This window comes from Myotis yumanensis, unplaced genomic scaffold (genome assembly GCF_028538775.1).
Source record: "Myotis yumanensis isolate MYYU_CA2020_CCGP unplaced genomic scaffold, mMyoYum1.0.hap1 SCAF_11, whole genome shotgun sequence".
NCBI classification, from domain to species: domain Eukaryota; kingdom Metazoa; phylum Chordata; class Mammalia; order Chiroptera; family Vespertilionidae; genus Myotis; species Myotis yumanensis.
This window is the reverse complement of record NW_027223762.1, coordinates 40,429,494-40,448,762: the sequence shown is the minus strand read 5'-3', so window position 1 is coordinate 40,448,762 and position 19,269 is coordinate 40,429,494. Positions and strand designations below refer to the sequence as shown.

Genomic DNA, 19,269 nt, shown 5'->3' with positions numbered 1-19,269 from the left:
AAAGGGGCAGAGTATAGGATTATCTAGATCTGAACCTTGGACTTCTTCTAGTCCTTATTACTGAGCCTTCTTAACCCATGTGCTGTCTTCCCCAAGATCAAATCACCCCATGGAAAAGGAAAGAGCCCTGATGGAGTGCTGCTTATATTTCTTTTACTCAAATCCGCAAGAGCAAGAGGCTTGCTTGCCTGCCTGGTGCCACAGTCCTCTCCTCTGCCTCACCACCACCCTGAACTCTAATGACCTCATCCACCGGGCCTCTAGCACCTGCCCACTGGCACCTCAATCAGCCTCCTTCCCTTCTCCCACAGGGGTGGGTATGCTGGGCCTTGGACTCAGTTTGGACTTTCTGTTAAAACACAGGTGCATCATCTGCACTCTGCCTTGTAAACTGATTTTCTGGTTTGAAATCTGCCCTAGTAGCTACTCCCAGAATAATCAATCCAAGGTGGTGTGTCCATGTTCAGACCCTTGGCTTCCTCTCAACCCCGAGGACCTAAGTGGACTCCTGGTCATAGCCAGAAGTAGGGTGTTGGTTGGGGAAGTGGCAGAGATTAGATCCAATTCCAGCATCTCTCCACCCTACAATGTGTAAAATACCTCATTTATCTGCCAACCATTTTAAGAGTTAATGATCTTAAAATCCCAGCTATGGAATCCTGATGTTCTCTTCAGGTAATAATGGCTCTCCCAGCCGTTGTGACCGAAGCTCCAAGGAAAAAATAAAAACTCTTTCATAATCCAAATATAAGTGGTACTGGGAAATGTTCCATTGGACTCTGTTGTGGGTTGGTTTTATAATTTGTTTTAACACACAACTGCTGAGCAAACTATAGCCACAGAAAGTTGAAATGCTCATTTTAGAAATCAGTGGATGTGAAAGGTCCCTGATATTTGACTCAATTAAATCCTGCTTCAAATATAATTCTAGCCCAATGGGCCAGCTGGGTAGCAGGATCCAGGTCCCTTCTTGGCATTTTGTGTCCACAAATATAAATCTCAACAAAACTTGGAATTCAAGTAACCTCTCAGGAATTCTGCTTGAACACAGTGTACAGAGTTCTGTGCTGGAAGATTCATTCGATATACCTGGGTCTACTCAAAATCAGAGTCAACACCTTCCCACACCTTCTGTCTTGGCTTTGAGGGCTTCCCAGATCATAGGGAGGCAAAGCCATCAGTCCTCAGTAATAGTCCCTCAAGAAGGTCACTGCTGGGGGAAGCCCCAGCATTTCTTACTTCTTTTTGTTTTTTGATGCCCTCTCCAGTGTTTGGAACATGGTAAGAAGTCAACAGCCCTGGCCAGGAAGCTCAGTTGGTTATAGTATCATCCTGATACACCAAGATTGCAGGTTTGGTTTCTGGTCAGGGCACATATAAGAAGCAACCAATGAATGCACGACTAAGAGGAACCACAGATCTCTCTCTCTCTCTCTTTCTCTCTCTCTCTCAAATCAATAAATAAAATATTTAAAAAAGAAGTCAACAAATTTTTGTTTCATTGCATTCACTGTGTGTTCCCAGTGAGGGATTTTTGCCTTCAGATTGCCATTCAATTACTTCCAAGGGTCTAATATGCAAAGAGTAGAAGAAAAATAAGATCTCGGAGTCTCATTCTGATTTGTTGTCTAAAATACATTCTTTTGTGTTTATGTGAGTTTCCAAACCTCCCTGTGGTTAAGCTCCTTAGAAACACAGGCTCTTTCCATTAGCCACACACACAACCAGAGTCAAAATCAAGTGGGCCTAATTGAGTTTAAACTGTTTCCCCTTCTTTTGCACATGGGTTAGAATACAACGAAAGGGAAAAAAGAGAGCTCATAGTTGGAACCGTCACCCAGGAATCTTATAAATCTGGAAGAGCAGAGTTGCTTTAAGGGTGGAAATTATAAAACTCTCAGTCCCCGCTTTTCCTTAGCCCCACCCCGAAGAAGGCTCTGATGTCCTCAATAACCCACCCAGGTCCCCAACTAATCCTGAAGAGTATGGCAGCCTCGGGCACCATTAAGGGGGACCAGCAATTAGTTCTGCCATGAAAGACCCCAAGTCCATTTGCCCCCTCCCTCTACTCCCCAGCTTCTTTCTTGGTCTTCCTTCCTCCCTCCTAACCTCACACTGCACGTTAACTGGCTGGAACCCTACACCCAGCCCAGGCCTTCAGCCCTAACCCTCGTATTACTGTCTGGGGTCATGGCCAAGCCTCCTTCCTGCTCAAAAAGCTTGACCTCAACTCTTGCTTCCACTCCAACTTCTTCAGATACCAGTCCAGACCCAAACCAACCCAGTAAGCACTGTACTTTGAGTTTGAGGCTACGCACCCTGCTCCTGCCTGTGTCATGCAGACCCCAGGCCAAGGTGCCCTGCCCCACCCTACTGACTTGTGAGGCATCTACCTTTTAGTCAATCCAACCGATGGCTATGGAAACAATGACTTTTAAGCTATAGAATACAAACTATTAGTGATTGGGGAAAGCAGTTTGGTGGGATGTTGCCAACATTTTGAAAAAAAAAAGAATAGAATAGAAATATCAGGATATATTGCATACAGAAAGTAATGCTATGTGAAACTTTTGGCCAATTATGTGTAAGTAATGTATACATAATGTTTCAAGATGTAAACTTGATTTTTTCAAGATCAAGAGGATATGATAGCAAAATATAGTCTCCTTTCACCTCCACTAATTCCCCTTTTTCAACACACACACACACACACACATCCCAAGAAAGTCTAAAAATATTTTCTGATATCTATTGGTACTCTCGTGCAAGTTCAATCCAAAATTGTTATCATTGTTGTTTTAAAAACAACAACACAGAAAATTGGTTGGCTGCCCAAAGGTATTTCTCATAATTGTAATGTACATAAAGATGCCATAAATGAGACCTACGGGTCACTAGCCAAAGCCACCAATGTGATCTATGGATGACCACCAGGAGACCACGACCAGACAAGGGAAGTCAGAGGCCCCCTTCACATGCATGCCCAAGGACACCATAAGCCTCCCCTCAAACATGCATCTGTAAGAGCGAGAGAAGGGGGTAGGAGCAAACTTAAAAAGACAAATTTACGGAGCGTTTAAATTCTTGCATTGGACTAAGATTTCCAGTTTGGAAGAACGTTGCCTCCTTTCCTCCCCACACTTGCACCCAGAAGGAAAGTCTTTCGAGGATAACCTAAGCAGCTTTAACTTATTTTCTATAAATTTTAGTACAGTGGGAATAAGTTTTTCTACCTTGAGATATTTGTATTTTTGATTACTGTATTTCTCCATGCTGGACTAAAAAAAAATTCCCAAGAGTAGACTTTCTGGGTTAAAGTTTATACAAATTCTAAGAGTCTTGGGTGGTTATGACCAAACTCCCCCAGAAATGTGGGACAATGTACTCTTGAGACTGCCCAGACCAGCGGTTATGAGCACCGATTGGCTGGCCGATGTGAGCTCAAACTCCTATTCTTCCACTTCTAGTGTGACATCTGAACAAGATGTTTCACTTTTAAAACTTCAGCCTCCTCCATTATGCAATGGAGGTAATAGTACCTATCTCCTAAAGATCGTTTTGAAGATTAAATCTAATGCTTATGAGGTGACGAGCATCCTGCTTGGAACACAGTGACCTCAGTGCAGGACTTGGTAGCTGCTGGAACTCACTTCCCACCCTCATGACTATTAAACCCTCGGGAGTAAGATAGGAAAGATTCATTTTCTTACCCTTCACCCACACTCAGGATTAGCTTCTGCTGAAATATCTGTATGTTTACTAAGTGAATATAGATTTCATTATAGTTTTTATGTGGATACATTTTATTTATTGTAAGTCACTGATTTTTTCATATCTATTATTCATTTGATTTTCTTCATTTTAAAAACGCTGAGTATCAATTAAGAGCAGCTACATGATTAGTAGAAGCCAGTGCAAAATGAAAACGCAGGGCCGTCCTGTACAAAAATTATTAAGAATTTAAAGATGATGCACACAGAGAATTAAACTGAGTGCAAGTCCCTGGGCAACTGCTGACCTTGGTACCAATATTCTCTGCCCATTTTCTATTGGGGTGCAAATGTTTTCTTAATCCAGAAGTCAGCAAACTTATTTTTTGTGGAGGGCCAGACAGTAAATAGTGTAGGCTCTGAGGGCTATGTGGTTGCCATGGCAACTACTCAACTCTGCTGTTGTAACACAAAAGTAGCCATTGATAGTAGCTGAACAAAATGGGTGTGGTGGTGCTACAATAAAATTTTATTTACCAAAACAGTCTGCCAGCCATAGTTTGCCATCCTACGTCCCAGAGAGTCACTCTCTTTCAGTCCTCCTCATGACAAGATAATATAAAAATCTAAAATTTTTTTTCCTAGTAGCTGAGGGTTAGTGTACTTTGGCTATTCATTTCCTGTTATTTATTGCTGAGAATGTAGACTGGAAAAATTGTGCCTTGGGATATATAGGGAGGCATTCTTTGTGACCTAATAAATATTTCATGGGCATTTGAAAGGAAAGTTTATTCTCTGTGGGGTATAGGGTTCAAAATATATTTATTAAATCAACCTCATTAATTATTATTCATATCCTCTGTATCCTTTGAACGTTCAAGTATTCGGAGACATGTCTTTTCAGATTCTGCTGAGGAAATAATTTGGTTTTCATCTTCAGCATTCAAAGTAGATGTGAGTTACTGCAATACGTTTCCTAAATACTGAAGTACTCTTGCATTCCTAGGATACATTTTACTTGGCCTTGATGTATTATTCCTTAGTACACTGTTAGTTTTGTTTTGATTATATTTGATTCAGATTTAAGTTTTTATTCCAATTTGGTCAGAAGTTTTGCATCTGAATGTGTTATCTTTGGTAGATATTGGTATCAGATATATGCTAGCTTCCTAAAACAAATTGGGAAACTTCATCTTTTTCTATTTTCTGGAAGAGTTTAACTAAGATTGCAATTTTCTGTTCCTTGAAGATGTGCTACAACTTTCCATGAAACCAACTGGCCTAAAACCAAAGGACCTACTCACAAGAGCAAACTAGTCCTTCTTCATGTGTCCGGATTTTATTGGGGGAGGGCAAAATCAGAAAGATGCCTGGTGTTCATGGACTCACTCTTTTGCGATGAAACTGCCCCTTCAACTGCCCAGTGCAGCTGCCTCTGCATGATGCTGAGGCACATGGCAGCAGGGCACAGGGGGATGGTTCTCATCCCTCTCCCTCCCACTAGGAACTTCCAACTCACTTCCAGATTTGGGATTATTCTTGGGACTCTTCTAGAATCTTCCTCTACATGTTTTTTTTTTACAACTTGGGAGCAGAGTTGAAAGTAGACCTTGGCTGACCTCCTTCAAATTCAATCCATCTGCTTTGTTTCTGGTGGAATTTCTCACCAGTGTGTTACAGGTCAGTGTCCTGTCCTTTGTCTTTAGACCTGAATCAGGATTCCCCCAGCCACCTCCTTAAAACTTTCTGTTTTGGGGAGGGGAGCAGTTTTAGATGATAGTGAAGGAGACAGTAAAGGAGAAGCTAACTGTCTATGTTCAGCTTTTTTTTTTCCAGAAGTCAGAAACAAATTTTCTTTCTCATCTCCTAGAAAGCCCTTTAAATCATTCAATTTCAGTTTCTGCATTTATGATTCCCTGAAGACAAAGCACTTACAAAAGTCAGCAATGCCTTTATTTTTGCCAAAGCATATGGCCTCTCTCTGTTCTTTCCTGCTGGATCTATTTTTAGTAGGTTCAAATATAACATAATATTTAATGATTCAGCAAACTGACTTTTGAAAGCCTGGTAGGTCCTTTAGAATCTATAAAGATTAAAAATTATAACTTGACATTTATTGAGTACTTACTAAGCATCAAGCATTGTGCTGAGCATTTTGTACTCATTTCCACTTAATAATTGCTAGCACTCGATGAGTACATAGGACTCTGTTCTGAGCACAACAACCCTATATTATAATTCGATTAGCTTCCCTTTTATAGATGAGGAAACCGAGTTCACAAAGAGACAAAGTAACTTGCTCAAGGACACACAACTAGTAAGCGGTAGGGGTGGGACTTGAACTCTGGTGGTCTGGCCCTAGTATCCATGCTTAGTCCAAACACTAAACTCATACAATCTCCTTTCTGCTGTTTAAGCCTGTGCTCTTAACACCTGTGCAACACTGCCTCCCCATGGAGGGGCTATGAAATGTATATAATTCATAGTGATAATTCATAGTGATGGGTGCTAACATAGTGAGAAGTACTAGAGAATTTCCACAAATTATGGGAATTTGGGAATGGGGATACCAGGAAAAGCTTAAAATTGAGGCACTTAAAAGGAATCAGGATTCCTGAACTGGTTGCTTATTTTAATGGAATAAGGTTTACAAGGGCTTCACCTGTTTGGCCTTCAATCCTCACACTTTTTGTTCATTTGATAGTCTTTTATGGCAGTTAATAATCAAGATGACCATATAATTTAAAATCTAAACTGAGATACTTTCAAGAATAAAATAGGAAGCAACTAATAGCTATACTGGGACAAAAAGCGTAGACCAGGAATGTCTTGACTCATACATTTGTTTATTTATGGTTAGATTATGGCTGTCCAATGGTATTCTGTAATCCCTTGGTCGTACATTATTATTGTGACTCGTGTTCGGTTACAGTTAGAATATTTCACTGTTATTGGTTATATAATTTCCTTAAACCTGATATCTGTATTATCTTTTATGTAGGGAATGGTGGCAGGAAGACTGATTCTGATCACAATCCTTTTGCCATCAAAACCCTGTGCCAGGGGGTTCCTACAGTTACTTATAATCGAAACTGCATGTGGTTGAGCACCCGAGTTTGAGGAAAAGATGGTAAGGCCACTAAATATGACCCATGGACAAAATCACGAGAAGTTATTCCTCTCCATTTCTTGATAATGGACAATATGCTGCTTATCAGGAGATATGTGATGAGAGAGAGTCTGAAAAAAGAATGGATTTTGAATGATGTGATGTAGAGAGGTGATCATTCCTTGTGTGTGTGTGTGTGTGTGTGTGTGTGTGTGTGTGTAAAACCTCACCCAAGGATATTTTTCCCATTGATTTTTAGAGAGAGTGGAAGGGAGGAAGGAGTGGGGAAGAGAGGAAGAAAGAGAGAAATATCAATGTGAAAGAGTCACATTGAGTGGTTATTTCTCACCGCCTTACCAGGCCGGGGATCAAAATTGCAACCCAGGTATGTGCCCTTGACTGGGAATTGGACCCACGACCCTTCAGTGCACGAGCCAATGCTCTAACCACTTAGCAACACCAGCCAGGGCGAGAGGTGATTATTTTTAATTTTTATTACCTCAGGCAGCCCACAACTAGTGATGGGAGAGCACCAAGTATTAGTAATAATCTCAAAGGGTAAGAGGACATCAGTTATGTAAAGACAGGAGTCATGTAAAGCATTATAGCTAAAGGCAAGAGAGGGCATGGGTTAGTTCATAGTGTGGCTTTATTGGAAACCACAGAGTGTGGAAAGAGATAAAGCTAGGAAATATACAGTGGCTTGTGCAATAAGGTTCTTGAGTATCTTGCTAAGAAATAACCTTAGAGGCAATAAAAGAACTATTACAATGTTAAATACATTGTAATGTTAAAGATGTGAAGGTTCTTCCAAAAACTTATAAGGCTTTCCTAATCAATAGTAAACTCTTGTAGTTGATAAAAAAAAATTAAAGAGCTTTGGAGGTGTTTCAAGATTAAAGGATTAGGGAAAATAATGTGAAGATTAAATCTGTGTTCTAAAAAGGTAAATTTTGGTATTGGGGGGATGGCTAAGAAAAGACATAAAGAGACCAATTTAGAGAATGTTTCAGTGAACTGGATGAGAAATGGCCTGAGCTAAGAACTAAGGCAATGATGAAGCAGAGAATGGGGTATCCTCCCACAGGATAAATGTGGGAGCAGATAGGATCAGGCAGTATGAGAAAGAGGATTTCTCCCAGATCCTCTGCTTAAGTGGCTGGATTCATGGTGACGTCATTCACTTGTTTAGCATATTCCTTTCCAAGGTCTACAATTTCTACCAGCCTAATTATCACTAAAGCCTTCCTCCTTCCTCCTGCTCAGATGTAATCCTGGGATGCTAGGAATCAGCATTACTGGCTTGCCTTGCTCTACCCTGCAGTCTGTCAGTTAGGGGTTCTCAATTGGGGTGGTACCATTTCATGGGAGGGTATTTAAAAACAAATGTATAGGCATTATTTATTGGTTTTCTCATTGACCAAGAAGACAAATAACATTGACAAAGCAGATATCAGAAAGATTAAGCATCCTGCAGTGAATAATTGTCCCACCAAAAATGCCTAGAGCACTCCTATTCAGAAATTTAGTTGCAGCCCAGATTCGCAAACTCTGTCTGAATCAGCCTCTGCAATATTCAGGCATCCTGTCGGCTCAGCTGCTGCAGTTGCAGGGGCTGCTCTCCCTTCCCAGCCTTCCAAATTCCCTCCTATGCCACAGACTATGGGCAAAGAGAGTCTTAGCTTTCCAATACATTCCTGTAACATGCAGGTAGCAGGGAAGCATGTCTGATCTCCATTTCTACCTCCCATTTCATCTAATTAAACCTTTGCCCACTGCATTGAATGTCTCATCTAAAGTATGGAAGGAATGAGGAAGGGAGGAAAAGAACAGGAGCCCTCACTGCCTCATGGGTGGGTTTGAACTGTCATGTCTGATAGTAATTCCACCTTGAGAAGTATATCTAAGACTTATAGCTCCAAACTCTTTTCTATGGTAGAAGACTCTTATCTCTTGACCTTCTCTCATGACTATTCCCTTCTTGCTTACTCAGGCCAAAGCAGTGAATAATTATATGCTTTCAGTAGTGGCTTTTGATGCCCACCCATGTCTGGCTTTCCTCTCCATTTAAATACATGGAAGAATGACATTATGTTCATCTTCTTTCCATGTGACTAGTTCTGACCAATGGGTTGTGAGTGGAAGGAGGCATGTCACTCCTGGCTGGAGCATTTCATTGCCAGCCAGAGACCCTCCGGCATTTTCTTCCCTTGCAGCTTAGGGAAACAGGCATCGAGAAGGAGTCTCCACCAGCCTGGCTCCCCGAACAACTAATGAGCAGACCCCTGCTGACCCTCATCACATGTAGCTAGGCAAAGTTGATAACCTGGTTGTTTTGTGTCATTGAAATTTTGGGGATTGTTTGTTACCACAGCACAACCTTACCTACCCTGATTGATTCAATGTTCTTTTGCAAGTTAAGATTTTTTTTTTATCTTTGTGCATAGATCATGACTCAGGCTTGGGTTTGAGGTTGAGTTTCATCACTTACAGTGACCTTGGGTAACTTTTCTAAAACTCAGTGTCTTCATGTGTCAAATGATGACTGTACTGACCTTATGTGGTTGCAAAGAGGAAATGGGATCATACAGGCAAAGCACTTACCACAGTGCCTGGAAGCTAACAAGGGCTCAGTAAACGTTACTTGTTATTTCTTCTTGATGTTGATCTCAACTTTGTTCTGCCAGCCTCCTCACCCAAATCCCCATTGTAGCCTTTAGCTTTGGCTGCCTGGAGTCCTTCTAATGTCCTTCTGCCTAAAAAGTAAGAAGTCTGGGACTGCTTCTTGCTTTTTTTTTTTTTACATCCCTTGCAGCTCCCAGAACAGGACATTGCTTGCAATAGGCATAGTGTTATCCATGCCTTTAATAGATTACATATTTGTTATTGGAATTGAGAGATATGACAAATGAGTGAAAGAATAAGCTCAACCAAATTGAAGAAATCTAATTACTTTTTTCATTATGAACCTGGCATGTCTGAGAAACATGTGAGAAATGTTCAAATATTCACTTAGTCTTTGTTGGCGAGTAATGGCTGGGAGAGGCGAAATCTAGCAACTTGGTCACACATAAAAAAGACAAACATTCTAAATTAGCATTTATGTGACAGCCAAGTATCACTAAGGGATGCCAGAGTTTGTTCCTGGACCACTGGGAGTCCTTCAACATTTGGAGATAATTACAGGTTATCTTAGGACGGGTGCCTTCCTCCAACACTCCTGGATTCTATTCTCAGCTTGACACTGAGTGTTACCAGGTCTCCACAGCTAAGGAAACTGGAGCTAATTGCTTGACTGATCCAGACAGAAACACAAAACAAAACAAAAACACTTTTCCCTTATTTTTGACCCATATGCCCAACCTTCCAACCTGTAGGTAGTTCTAACAACTATTACCTGGCCTGATAAGTCCTTTCCAAACCTAGAAGCTAATTGGAGGAACATTTAAAACTAACCATAGAATCCATCTCAATAACACACACACACACACACACTCCTGGCCCCTGAACACTTTTTTTTCCTGATGCCTCTTAGAATCATTATTGTAGCATTTTAAAGGTCCCTACTAATGAACTCTGTTTCCCTTATTCAAAGCCAATGTCACATTTTCACTACCCAAAGTTCTCTTCCAAAGCATACCTGAAAACAAGCAACATCGGTGTGTTTTTACACATCGACAAAGTTGAATTTCCCTTCTCCATCAGGTTCAATCTGAACAAATCACTAATTTATTTGACCTTTAAGTGCATCATAATCATCCAATCCATCCCTCCAGATCTTGGAAGCATCTTTGAGAGTTGGGGTGGGGGGCAGGGGATTCGAGTCCTAAAACTTTCAATCAAAGACAGCTGACTTAAGAGCAGAGTGGTAGTTCTTCAATTAAGTATATTAATTGCCTTATACACCATCATTTACTGAAACTCTGATGCAAGGACTTTTAATTCCAGGAATTCACCCAGTACCTCTACTTGTATTGACATGTGCTTCCCATTATGACCCAACTGCACTGGGCAGTGATGAGTGGAAAGAGCTGGACTGGGAGTTGGGAGCAGACATCGTCTCAGCTCTATCATGATCTAATCCTAGATCCTTGGGTAGCTCACTTCACCCAGTGAATTGACAAAGGTTGAACAGTTTTCTCACCTGTAAGTTAAGGATGGTATTGCTTGTCCTAGTTACCAAACAATATTGTTTGGCACATCTGTGAGATGGCATAAGTATTGGGAGACTTCAGTTCCGACTCAAAAGATTTCTTTTGTAAGTTAGTAGTTGGGAATCCAGAAGGTATTTTCCCAGAAAAACAATACTATACCTGGTAGTGAGGTTCCCAGCCTAATGTTATAAAAATCTATTTAATGACCATAGTCCTGAAGTATAACGCATAGTAATGATTGCTCATTATGACAGGGGTTCATCCAGTGGTGAGTCCTGGGCTTGGAATTCTGAGTGGCAAGACAAGGTCCCCTTGTGTGGGGTTAAGGGAAAGAGAAAATTGGTGCTGGACAAAAAGGAAGTGGCAGAGGGAGGGGTACGGAGGCTCTAATGGTGAAGGAGCACCTGGTAAGCCTGTGGGGGGCCTTTACAAATGTAGGGATTTATTGGGTGACAGGCTGTGGCTTTGGCAAGTCCTATAAATAAAGCTATTCAGTGCTTACTGTCACCCTCCAGCTCAATGTCTCCTCCATTCCTTCTACTCTCCATGCCACCATTCTAGTTTCAAAGTTTTTAGGGCACACATGAATATAGTCAGCACTTCCCTGAGACCCACAGTGAAGAATCCCCTTTTTCCATTTAAATGATGAATAGCTCTCTATAAAACAGATCAATACATGATACATAAATACACAGTGCAGTAGTAGAAGAGCCCTGTGAGAGGGAGGAGAGGTACAGTTATGTCTGTGTATTGGTCAACGGAGTGTGTTCATCTTAGCGGACCCCCTGGAAGACTTAAAGGAAGCTCCTTGACTGTTTTTCTCTGGATAAAGGCCTTTCAACTCTGACTTTTCAAATCCCTGATTGAATTTCCAGCAATCTACTTTTCCTGACTGTAACCAGAAAAGCATGTTTAAATGAACATGAAATTCCATCAGTATAAAGCCTTGTGAAGCTCAGTCCACCAACCCCATCGCCAAAGCCGCTAATCATGCCCTATTGTGTTACTGTGGTAGCCTAGGTTGTCATTATAAAGTCTTTTGCTCCTGGTTGAGAAAACATGACGTTCCATTAAATGTATAATCTGAGTTCCTTCCAGGCCAGAGATGCATCCTGCTTAAAGCTGAAATGAGCCTAGATTCAATGTCATAAAAAAGAAGAGAACCATCCACTGGGAAAAAGGGAGTTGAGGGATGGGGAGAAGAAAGGTGAATTCAGGGCCCTGTGACCCACCGGTTTCAGCCTGAAGACAATGTCTTGCTGGACAAAGGACCTTAGAGGCCCAAGGGAAAAACAAGTTAGCATTCTTTCTCTTTCTGCTCTGCTGTGGTTGGGTGCTGGACAGCACTAATTGAGGAAGTTCTTATCTGTGAAGAGAAGACCATGTCTTTAGGGCTCACCCAGGGGCCTATTAGCTATCACTACCTTTTGGCCCATCTCCTGGTTCTGGGCTCCACAATCTGAGAAATTCGCCCGGATCCAGATGGCAAGCTAGATCTGGGCTGGGAATCAAGAGCAGACATCGTCCCAGCTCTGTCATGATCTAATCCTAGGTTCTTGGGTAGGTCACTTCATCCAGTGAATTGACAAAGCTTGAACAGCTTTCTCATCTGTAAGTTCAGGACAGCAGTGCTTGCCCTAGCTACCAAAAAGTAGCTGTACTAGTAGGTTTTTCATTCCGCACCACTATATCCCTCACTTCAGGCAATAGGACAGTGATGGCGAACCTTTTGAGCTGGGCGTGTCAGCATTTTGAAAAACCCTAACTTAACTCTGGTGCCGTGTCACATATAGAAATTTTTTGATATTTGCAACCATAGTAAATCAAAGACTTATATTTTTGATATTTATTTTATATATTTAAATGCCATTTAACAAAGAAAAATCAACCAAAACAATGAGTTCGCGTGTTACCTCTGACATGCGTGTCATAGGTTCGCCATCACTGCAATAGGACAACTAAAGGAAGTCAGAGGAGTCCAGGTAAATGTAAAGTAGGTACCTGTAAAGGTTTCCCCACAATTTGTTTCCCAAAGCAGTTTTGGGTCCATAATGACATTGTGCATTTAGAAATTTATTCCAGGATTATATGTGGAATAAGCAGCATCCTCTACAATGGTGAGAGGCTCAGAGCTCAGCACACTAGTTAGAGATCCTCCTCACACTTGAAATGATTTTTTTAAAATTCAAAGTAATTTATTTTTGTTGAATATAAAGGTAACATGTTCATTGTTACTTTTGAAAATTCAGAAAAGCATAAAAACAGAATTCAAAAATATTCTAGAGAGAAATACTATTACATATTGGGTTAATATAGGCATCTGTTAAGCTTTTTTTCAAAGGCAGAATTATAATGTATATGTTTGGTAATTGTATTTTCACCTAAGAGTATATTATGAGCATTAAATATTTTTCCTAAAACATCTCACAAATATGCACAGTAGGCATTTATCATGCCTTACTTAATAATCCCCTGTTGTTGGACATTTAGTTAATGTTCAGCTTTATTTACAAATAGCACTGCCATGAACATACATATAGGCACTTCTATGTGACTCTTGGATTTTTTTCTTTAGGACATGGAATTGCGAGATGGAAAAGCAGAAACCTATTTTTAAAAAGCATTTGATACATGTTGCTAAATTCTCTTCTTGTCTTCGCTATCCAATATAGTAACCATATGTGGGCTATTTAAAGTTAAATTAATTAAACTTAAATAAAATTAGAAGTTCACTTTCTCAATCACACTAATTACATTTCAAGTGTTCAACAGCCATAAAGGGCTAGTAGCTACCATATTGGACAGCACAGATAAAGAACATTTCCAGCATCACAGAGAGTTCCATTGCACAGCACAAATCTAGAAAGCCTGTACAAATTTATATTTTCCTTAGTAAAACATGGCAGTGCCTACTCTTACAAGTTGGCCAACACTAAATATTGTTATTCTTTTTAAAAAATTGCCAACTTAATACAAATTATATCTTGATTTTTTATTTCTTTGCTTACTAATAAAGTTGAACTTTTAAATTTATTTGCCTTTGATACATATTTTTTGTGAATTATTTATATAGTAATTCCTATTTTCTATTGGGATGATCTTTTAAAAACTGCTTTTTATATATATTCAAAGAGTAATTTGCATTGCAAAAGTTTTTACAACTGGTTATTATCTTTTACTTATAGCATTTTTAACTTATAGAAACTTAAAATTTTAATATATTTAAATCTTTTTACAGTTTTCTTTGTTGTTTCCGCCCTGTTTTAAAAACTATAAAACTAAGATTATAGTAATATTCATCTAAAATTTATTCTAGTTCTTTCATCACTTCATTTTAAACATTTAAATTTTTAATCCTGAAATTCATTTTGGTGTGTGGTGTAAAGTATAAATATAACCTTTTCTTTTCCCATGTTATCAACCATTGTTCAAGAATCATTTATTTTAAAACAAATTAATTCCCACTGATTTGAACTTCCTCTAAATGCTTACATATCCTCGGAGCTATGTCTTGATTTTCTACTTTGTCCACCTATTTTTTGGCTTTTACCATTCTTTTTTTATTAACTTGCTTTATAATACATTTCAATATTCAGAGGTATAAGCATTTCTTCACTATTCTTTTCCTCAACAATGTTTTAGCTCTTTTGCCCTCCCACCAAGATAAACCTAGAATTATTTTGTTAAAGTCTTCTCACCACCAAAATAAATTAATTCAGCACTTTGATTGAAAACTTGAATTCAATTTATAAATTTATTTGGAGAGAATTTATGATCTCTACAGTATGGACTGGAGTACAGTATCTCTACAGTACCATTTAGGGACATGGTGATTCTGTCCATTTTTTCAAGGTTCCCTGTATGTCCTTCTCAATTGGCTTTAAAAAAGACACAAACTTTTTTTTAAAAAAAAGCTCAATGATGGATCTCTGATTCCAGACAGTCTCTGAACCTGTGAGCTGGTGCTCCCAGCCACTAGAACCAACAAAAGAAATTCCATTTCTTAACATTGGAGTATATTTTCAGTATCCACCTTCTCATAAATCTGCAAGAAAGATCTCACTTTTCATCCAAAGAATCTGGAGTTCAAAACAGCCTTTACGGAAAAATCAAACTCTAGGGGCAACTGCAAAGCACATTTGGTTTCTAGCTGGCCAGCTTATTCTGCAGGACTCTTTTTTCCAATTCCCAAATACTTTCCAGTCTGTGAAATTCATCTCCCCACCACTGTAACAGCAAGCGCCTCTCCTGGCGCTGGGGAGCTCACAGTTCTTCAGGAGCACGATCTTCTCTGAGGGGCTTTTTATTGTCGAAGTTGTTTATTAGTAGGCAGCACGGAGATTCCTGGAATGCCTGCTGCTTGGCAAATCTAAGGGGATTTGGAAAGTGTTTAATCGATCAGAGTTCCGCTCCCCCTTGAGCACAGTCCAGATGCCTAACCACTATCCATTCTCCTAAGAAACCAGGGCTCCTGCACCTCCCTGGTAGCCCGCCAGTCAAATCGCCAAGAACTTGAATTCGCCTGCATCAGTGGTTCTCGAGTCCCGGGCTGTTTATTACCCGCAGGGGACTTTTGGCAGCGTCTGGAGACATTTTTGGTTGTCTCCACTTTGGGACCGGGGGCGGGGGAGAGTGGGAAAGAGGGAGGAGGGAGGAGGAAGGATGGAGGAGGGGTGGTCCTGGCATCCCCACTTGGCAGTAGTGGGTAGAGACCGGGGATGCTGATAAACACCCTACAATGCACAAGACCGCCCCACAACAAAGAATTTCCCAGTCTGAGGCTCCATAGTGGGGAGATTAAGAAATCCCCCTGTATTTCCACTAACTGCCCAGTCAGCACGCATTATGTTATTAGGAACAAAGGTGATGCATTAAGTAGGACAGCGTTTTTTAAAAGGAGCCCGGAGACTTTGCACAGCCCACGCCGGACGTTAGAGGTGCCCGAAAGTTCTGCCTCCCCTAAGCAAGCTTTTCTCACTGAGGTTTCTGCGGCAAATGAGAAGGATCGGCAGAAACGTAGTAGGTCAACAGCATCCTCACACTCCCTTGCACACTCCTCGGTCTCGGAAAGCCAGGCAGAAAAGAAGTTCGTCTCCCGAACCAGGAGGGCCACCTCCCCTGCGGACGCCGGCAGCAGAGGATGCGAGGCGCGCTCCCCTGACAAAGGCGCAGCGCTGCGTCCCTCTCGGTCCCTGGGCAGGCGCGCCTGTCCCCAAGCCACCCTGCCAACAAGCCCAGCCCGGGAGGAAGCATCATCAGCTCAGCCTTGTGTGGAACAACTGAGGGCACTTACTTGTCCAAAATGAAGTACAGGTCAAATCCCCCGTAGCAGGCGGGACCCCCTTCCTCCCTGCGTCCCCCGTGCCCGGCGCAGATGAGCACAAAAGTGGCCAAAGAGAGCCACTTGAAGCCAATGCCGAGGGCTCTCGGCTCCACGGTGGCCATGACCTGCAGCCCAGGGAGAGGGTAGGGTCCTCTCTTTCCCACGCTCCTCGGACTCGCCAGGACCCTCAGGGACGCGCCATCCGAGGGGCCCTCCTCTCGGGCCCTTTATTCCCCCACGCTCTCCCGAAACTCCCCGGAAGCAATTGTCTGGAGGAGTTCAAGGTTTTCCTTCTGGTTTCCGCTTCGATTCTGTTTCTAGGTTTCAGGTTTCAAGAATCCCAATACTGTACTCCGCTTTTTTAAAGGGGCTGCTCTGACTCCGGCCCGCCGGGCGCTCCCGAGGCTGCGCTGAGGTTTTGCGATTGAAGCAGTTCCGTCCAGACGGTTCTTTGTCCCAGATTTTAAATATTATGGGGTGGGTTTTCAAATTGTTCTTGGTCGGGGGAGCGCTTTGCCTTTACTCCCTCCTCTCTGCCCCGTTTCTTATTTGGATGGGGGAAGAAAGTCCAGAGGGTGCCACCTTGTGGCCTAAGATGATGAAAGCGCTCCTCGGCGTTCGTGAGAGCGGGTTTTCCTTTTCTCACGCACCTTCCCTTCCCTTCCCGCCCCTTCCCCCATTGCTTCTTCCCTATTTTAAATTCTTTGCCATTCTCTAGCCTCTCCCCCAGCCCGTCCCCCTGTCCTTTCCTCTCCTTTGCTGGCTCTTCTGATAATCACCGTAAACATTGGATGAGAACGTATTTCCTCCAACCCCAGACTGGGGCCTTTGCAAACAAGTCACTGTGCAAATTCAGCAGAGAAGAACGGGGTCCTTTGTGATCCGAATCACCCAAGTGACTTTACTGTACTCTTAGCGCAGATCACAAAAGAGACTGTTGGGGTCCAGTCATGTGGCTGAGAACAGCATGAACAGTCCCACAGAGAAGCCTGCTCCCTCCCGGCATGGAAAGACTGAGCATTCTACATTATCTCCATCTCCAGATTTTAGAGATTCTGTGGTAATTCTTTTCAGCCCATGAACTTTGACCTTTTTCCACCCTATCTTTGATGTAGGACAGAGGAAATAAACAGCTTACAAGGGTATGGACCTTACAAACAGTTTGGGACTGGCAGCGACGTCTTGTGTAGCCTTTCTAAAGTGAGAGATCCTCTTTAGAGTGGCCCCCGAGCCCCAGTTCCAGGCGGGAGTCCTCAATGCATACTCCCTTTTCAGGACGATTTCTCCAGACACACATCTTCCCCTCACTTGTGACCCTCTAAGACCCTCACTCCCCGATGTGACCATCCATGGTGGTTTCCCCCACCTTATGTATCATGGAATCCTACTGTCTTGGAATAACCCATTGAACAAGAATTTTGTTGTCACAAGTTTTGAAGATTGTAATGCATTGCACTAGCCTTCCTCCAAAATGTTTCTTATTGCTTAGTATTCACTCACCACTGTCCCCCAAACTGAATAAGACTGATCTATGTGTAATTTATAATATATGGCAGAAAAGAAGGTGTGTAAGTTCTGAGGTTAGGTCATCGTGGTTTCCTTCTTGCTCTCTTGGATTACTTGCTCAGGAGGAGAGGGGCCCACTGCCATGTCATGAGGTCACCCAAGCAGCCCTATGGGAAAGTCCATGTAGCAATGAACTGAGATCCCCTGCAGACAGTCAGCAACAATTTTCCAGCCACGTGAGTGATTCATCTTGGAAGTGGATTCTCCAGCCCCAGTCAAGCTTTCAGATGACTGCAGCCCTGGGCAACACCTTGAGAAACCCCAAGCCAGACCATTCGCTAAGCCATTCCGAGCTTCCTGACTCCCAGAAATTATGTAATAATGAGTGTTTACATCGCTGTAAAGACACCATTATTGAAGAGAGGTGGGAGCACAGTTCTCTAAGGGGGAAGGAAATTCAATATAAAACAAAGTTGTGGGGAATGGGAGAGAGAGAGAGGCTCCCCTGGGACAAAGATGATGCTTTATCAGGCAGAGGGATAGTTAGAGGGATTCAGACACTTGAATGTCCACCTTCCTCCAATATTCTAGAAAGAGGCCTATTAATACATGCTAACCATTCCATAGATCTTAAATCAGCTCTACCTTCCTTTCCCTTTAGTTCAGAGAAATACATTCCAGACACTTCTTCTAATTGTGTCAGCCTCACTCACTATGGGGAGGTATCATCCAAATATGCTCATGAAGTGAATTTGACATTGAGCTACGGATATAAAAGGTTGAAGCAAAACAAAGATCTCTAGAATTTATAACAGGTAAATGAAGCCCCTAGTGCAGTGGTCGGCAAACTGCGGCCCCTTGAGTGTGGCTCTTCCACAAAATACCACATGCGGACGCGCACAAACAGTGCAATCGAAACTTCGTGGCCATACTCAAGGGGTCAAAGAGCCGCATGTGGCTCGCGAGCCGCAGTTTGCCGACCACTGCCCTAGTGCAGTGGTTCTCAACCTTCCTAATGCCGTGACCCTTTAATACAGTTCCTCATGTTGTGGTGACCCCCAATTTCATTGTTATAAATTGAACATAATTAAAGCATAGTGATTAATCACAAAAACAATATGTAATTATATATGTGTTTTCCAATGGTCTTAGGCTACCCCTGTGAAAGGGTCGTTCAACCCCCAAAGGGGTCGTGACCCACAGGTTGAGGGCCTAGTGTGGTCTCAATGTGGAGGCTCAGCAAGTCTGTGAGAGGAGATATTATTAGGTTCTTTGAATTGGAAACATTTTTCTTCCGTTGTTGGGATATAGCAGCTTTATAATTAACTAGAAGCCCAGTACAAGAATTTGTGCACGGGTGGAGTCCCTTGGCCTGGCCAGCCATCAGGGCTCATCTCGGGGCCACTGGCTGGGGGTAGGGACCATGGGAGGTTGGCTGGCCATGGGAGGTTAGCTGTGGGAGTGCAC

General features: G+C 42.1%; 1 protein-coding gene across 1 annotated transcript in view; it reads right to left on the bottom strand.

The window, feature by feature from the left end:
* The window catches only part of ANTXR1 (ANTXR cell adhesion molecule 1), a 217,742-nt gene extending 200,956 nt beyond the window's left edge, over positions 1–16,786 (bottom strand). The window contains 1 exon segment of the mRNA XM_070429383.1: positions 16,267–16,786. Within this exon segment, the coding sequence (XP_070285484.1) occupies positions 16,267–16,418 (152 nt within the window). The 5' untranslated portion in view covers positions 16,419–16,786.
* Positions 16,787–19,269: the final 2,483 nt, after the last annotated feature.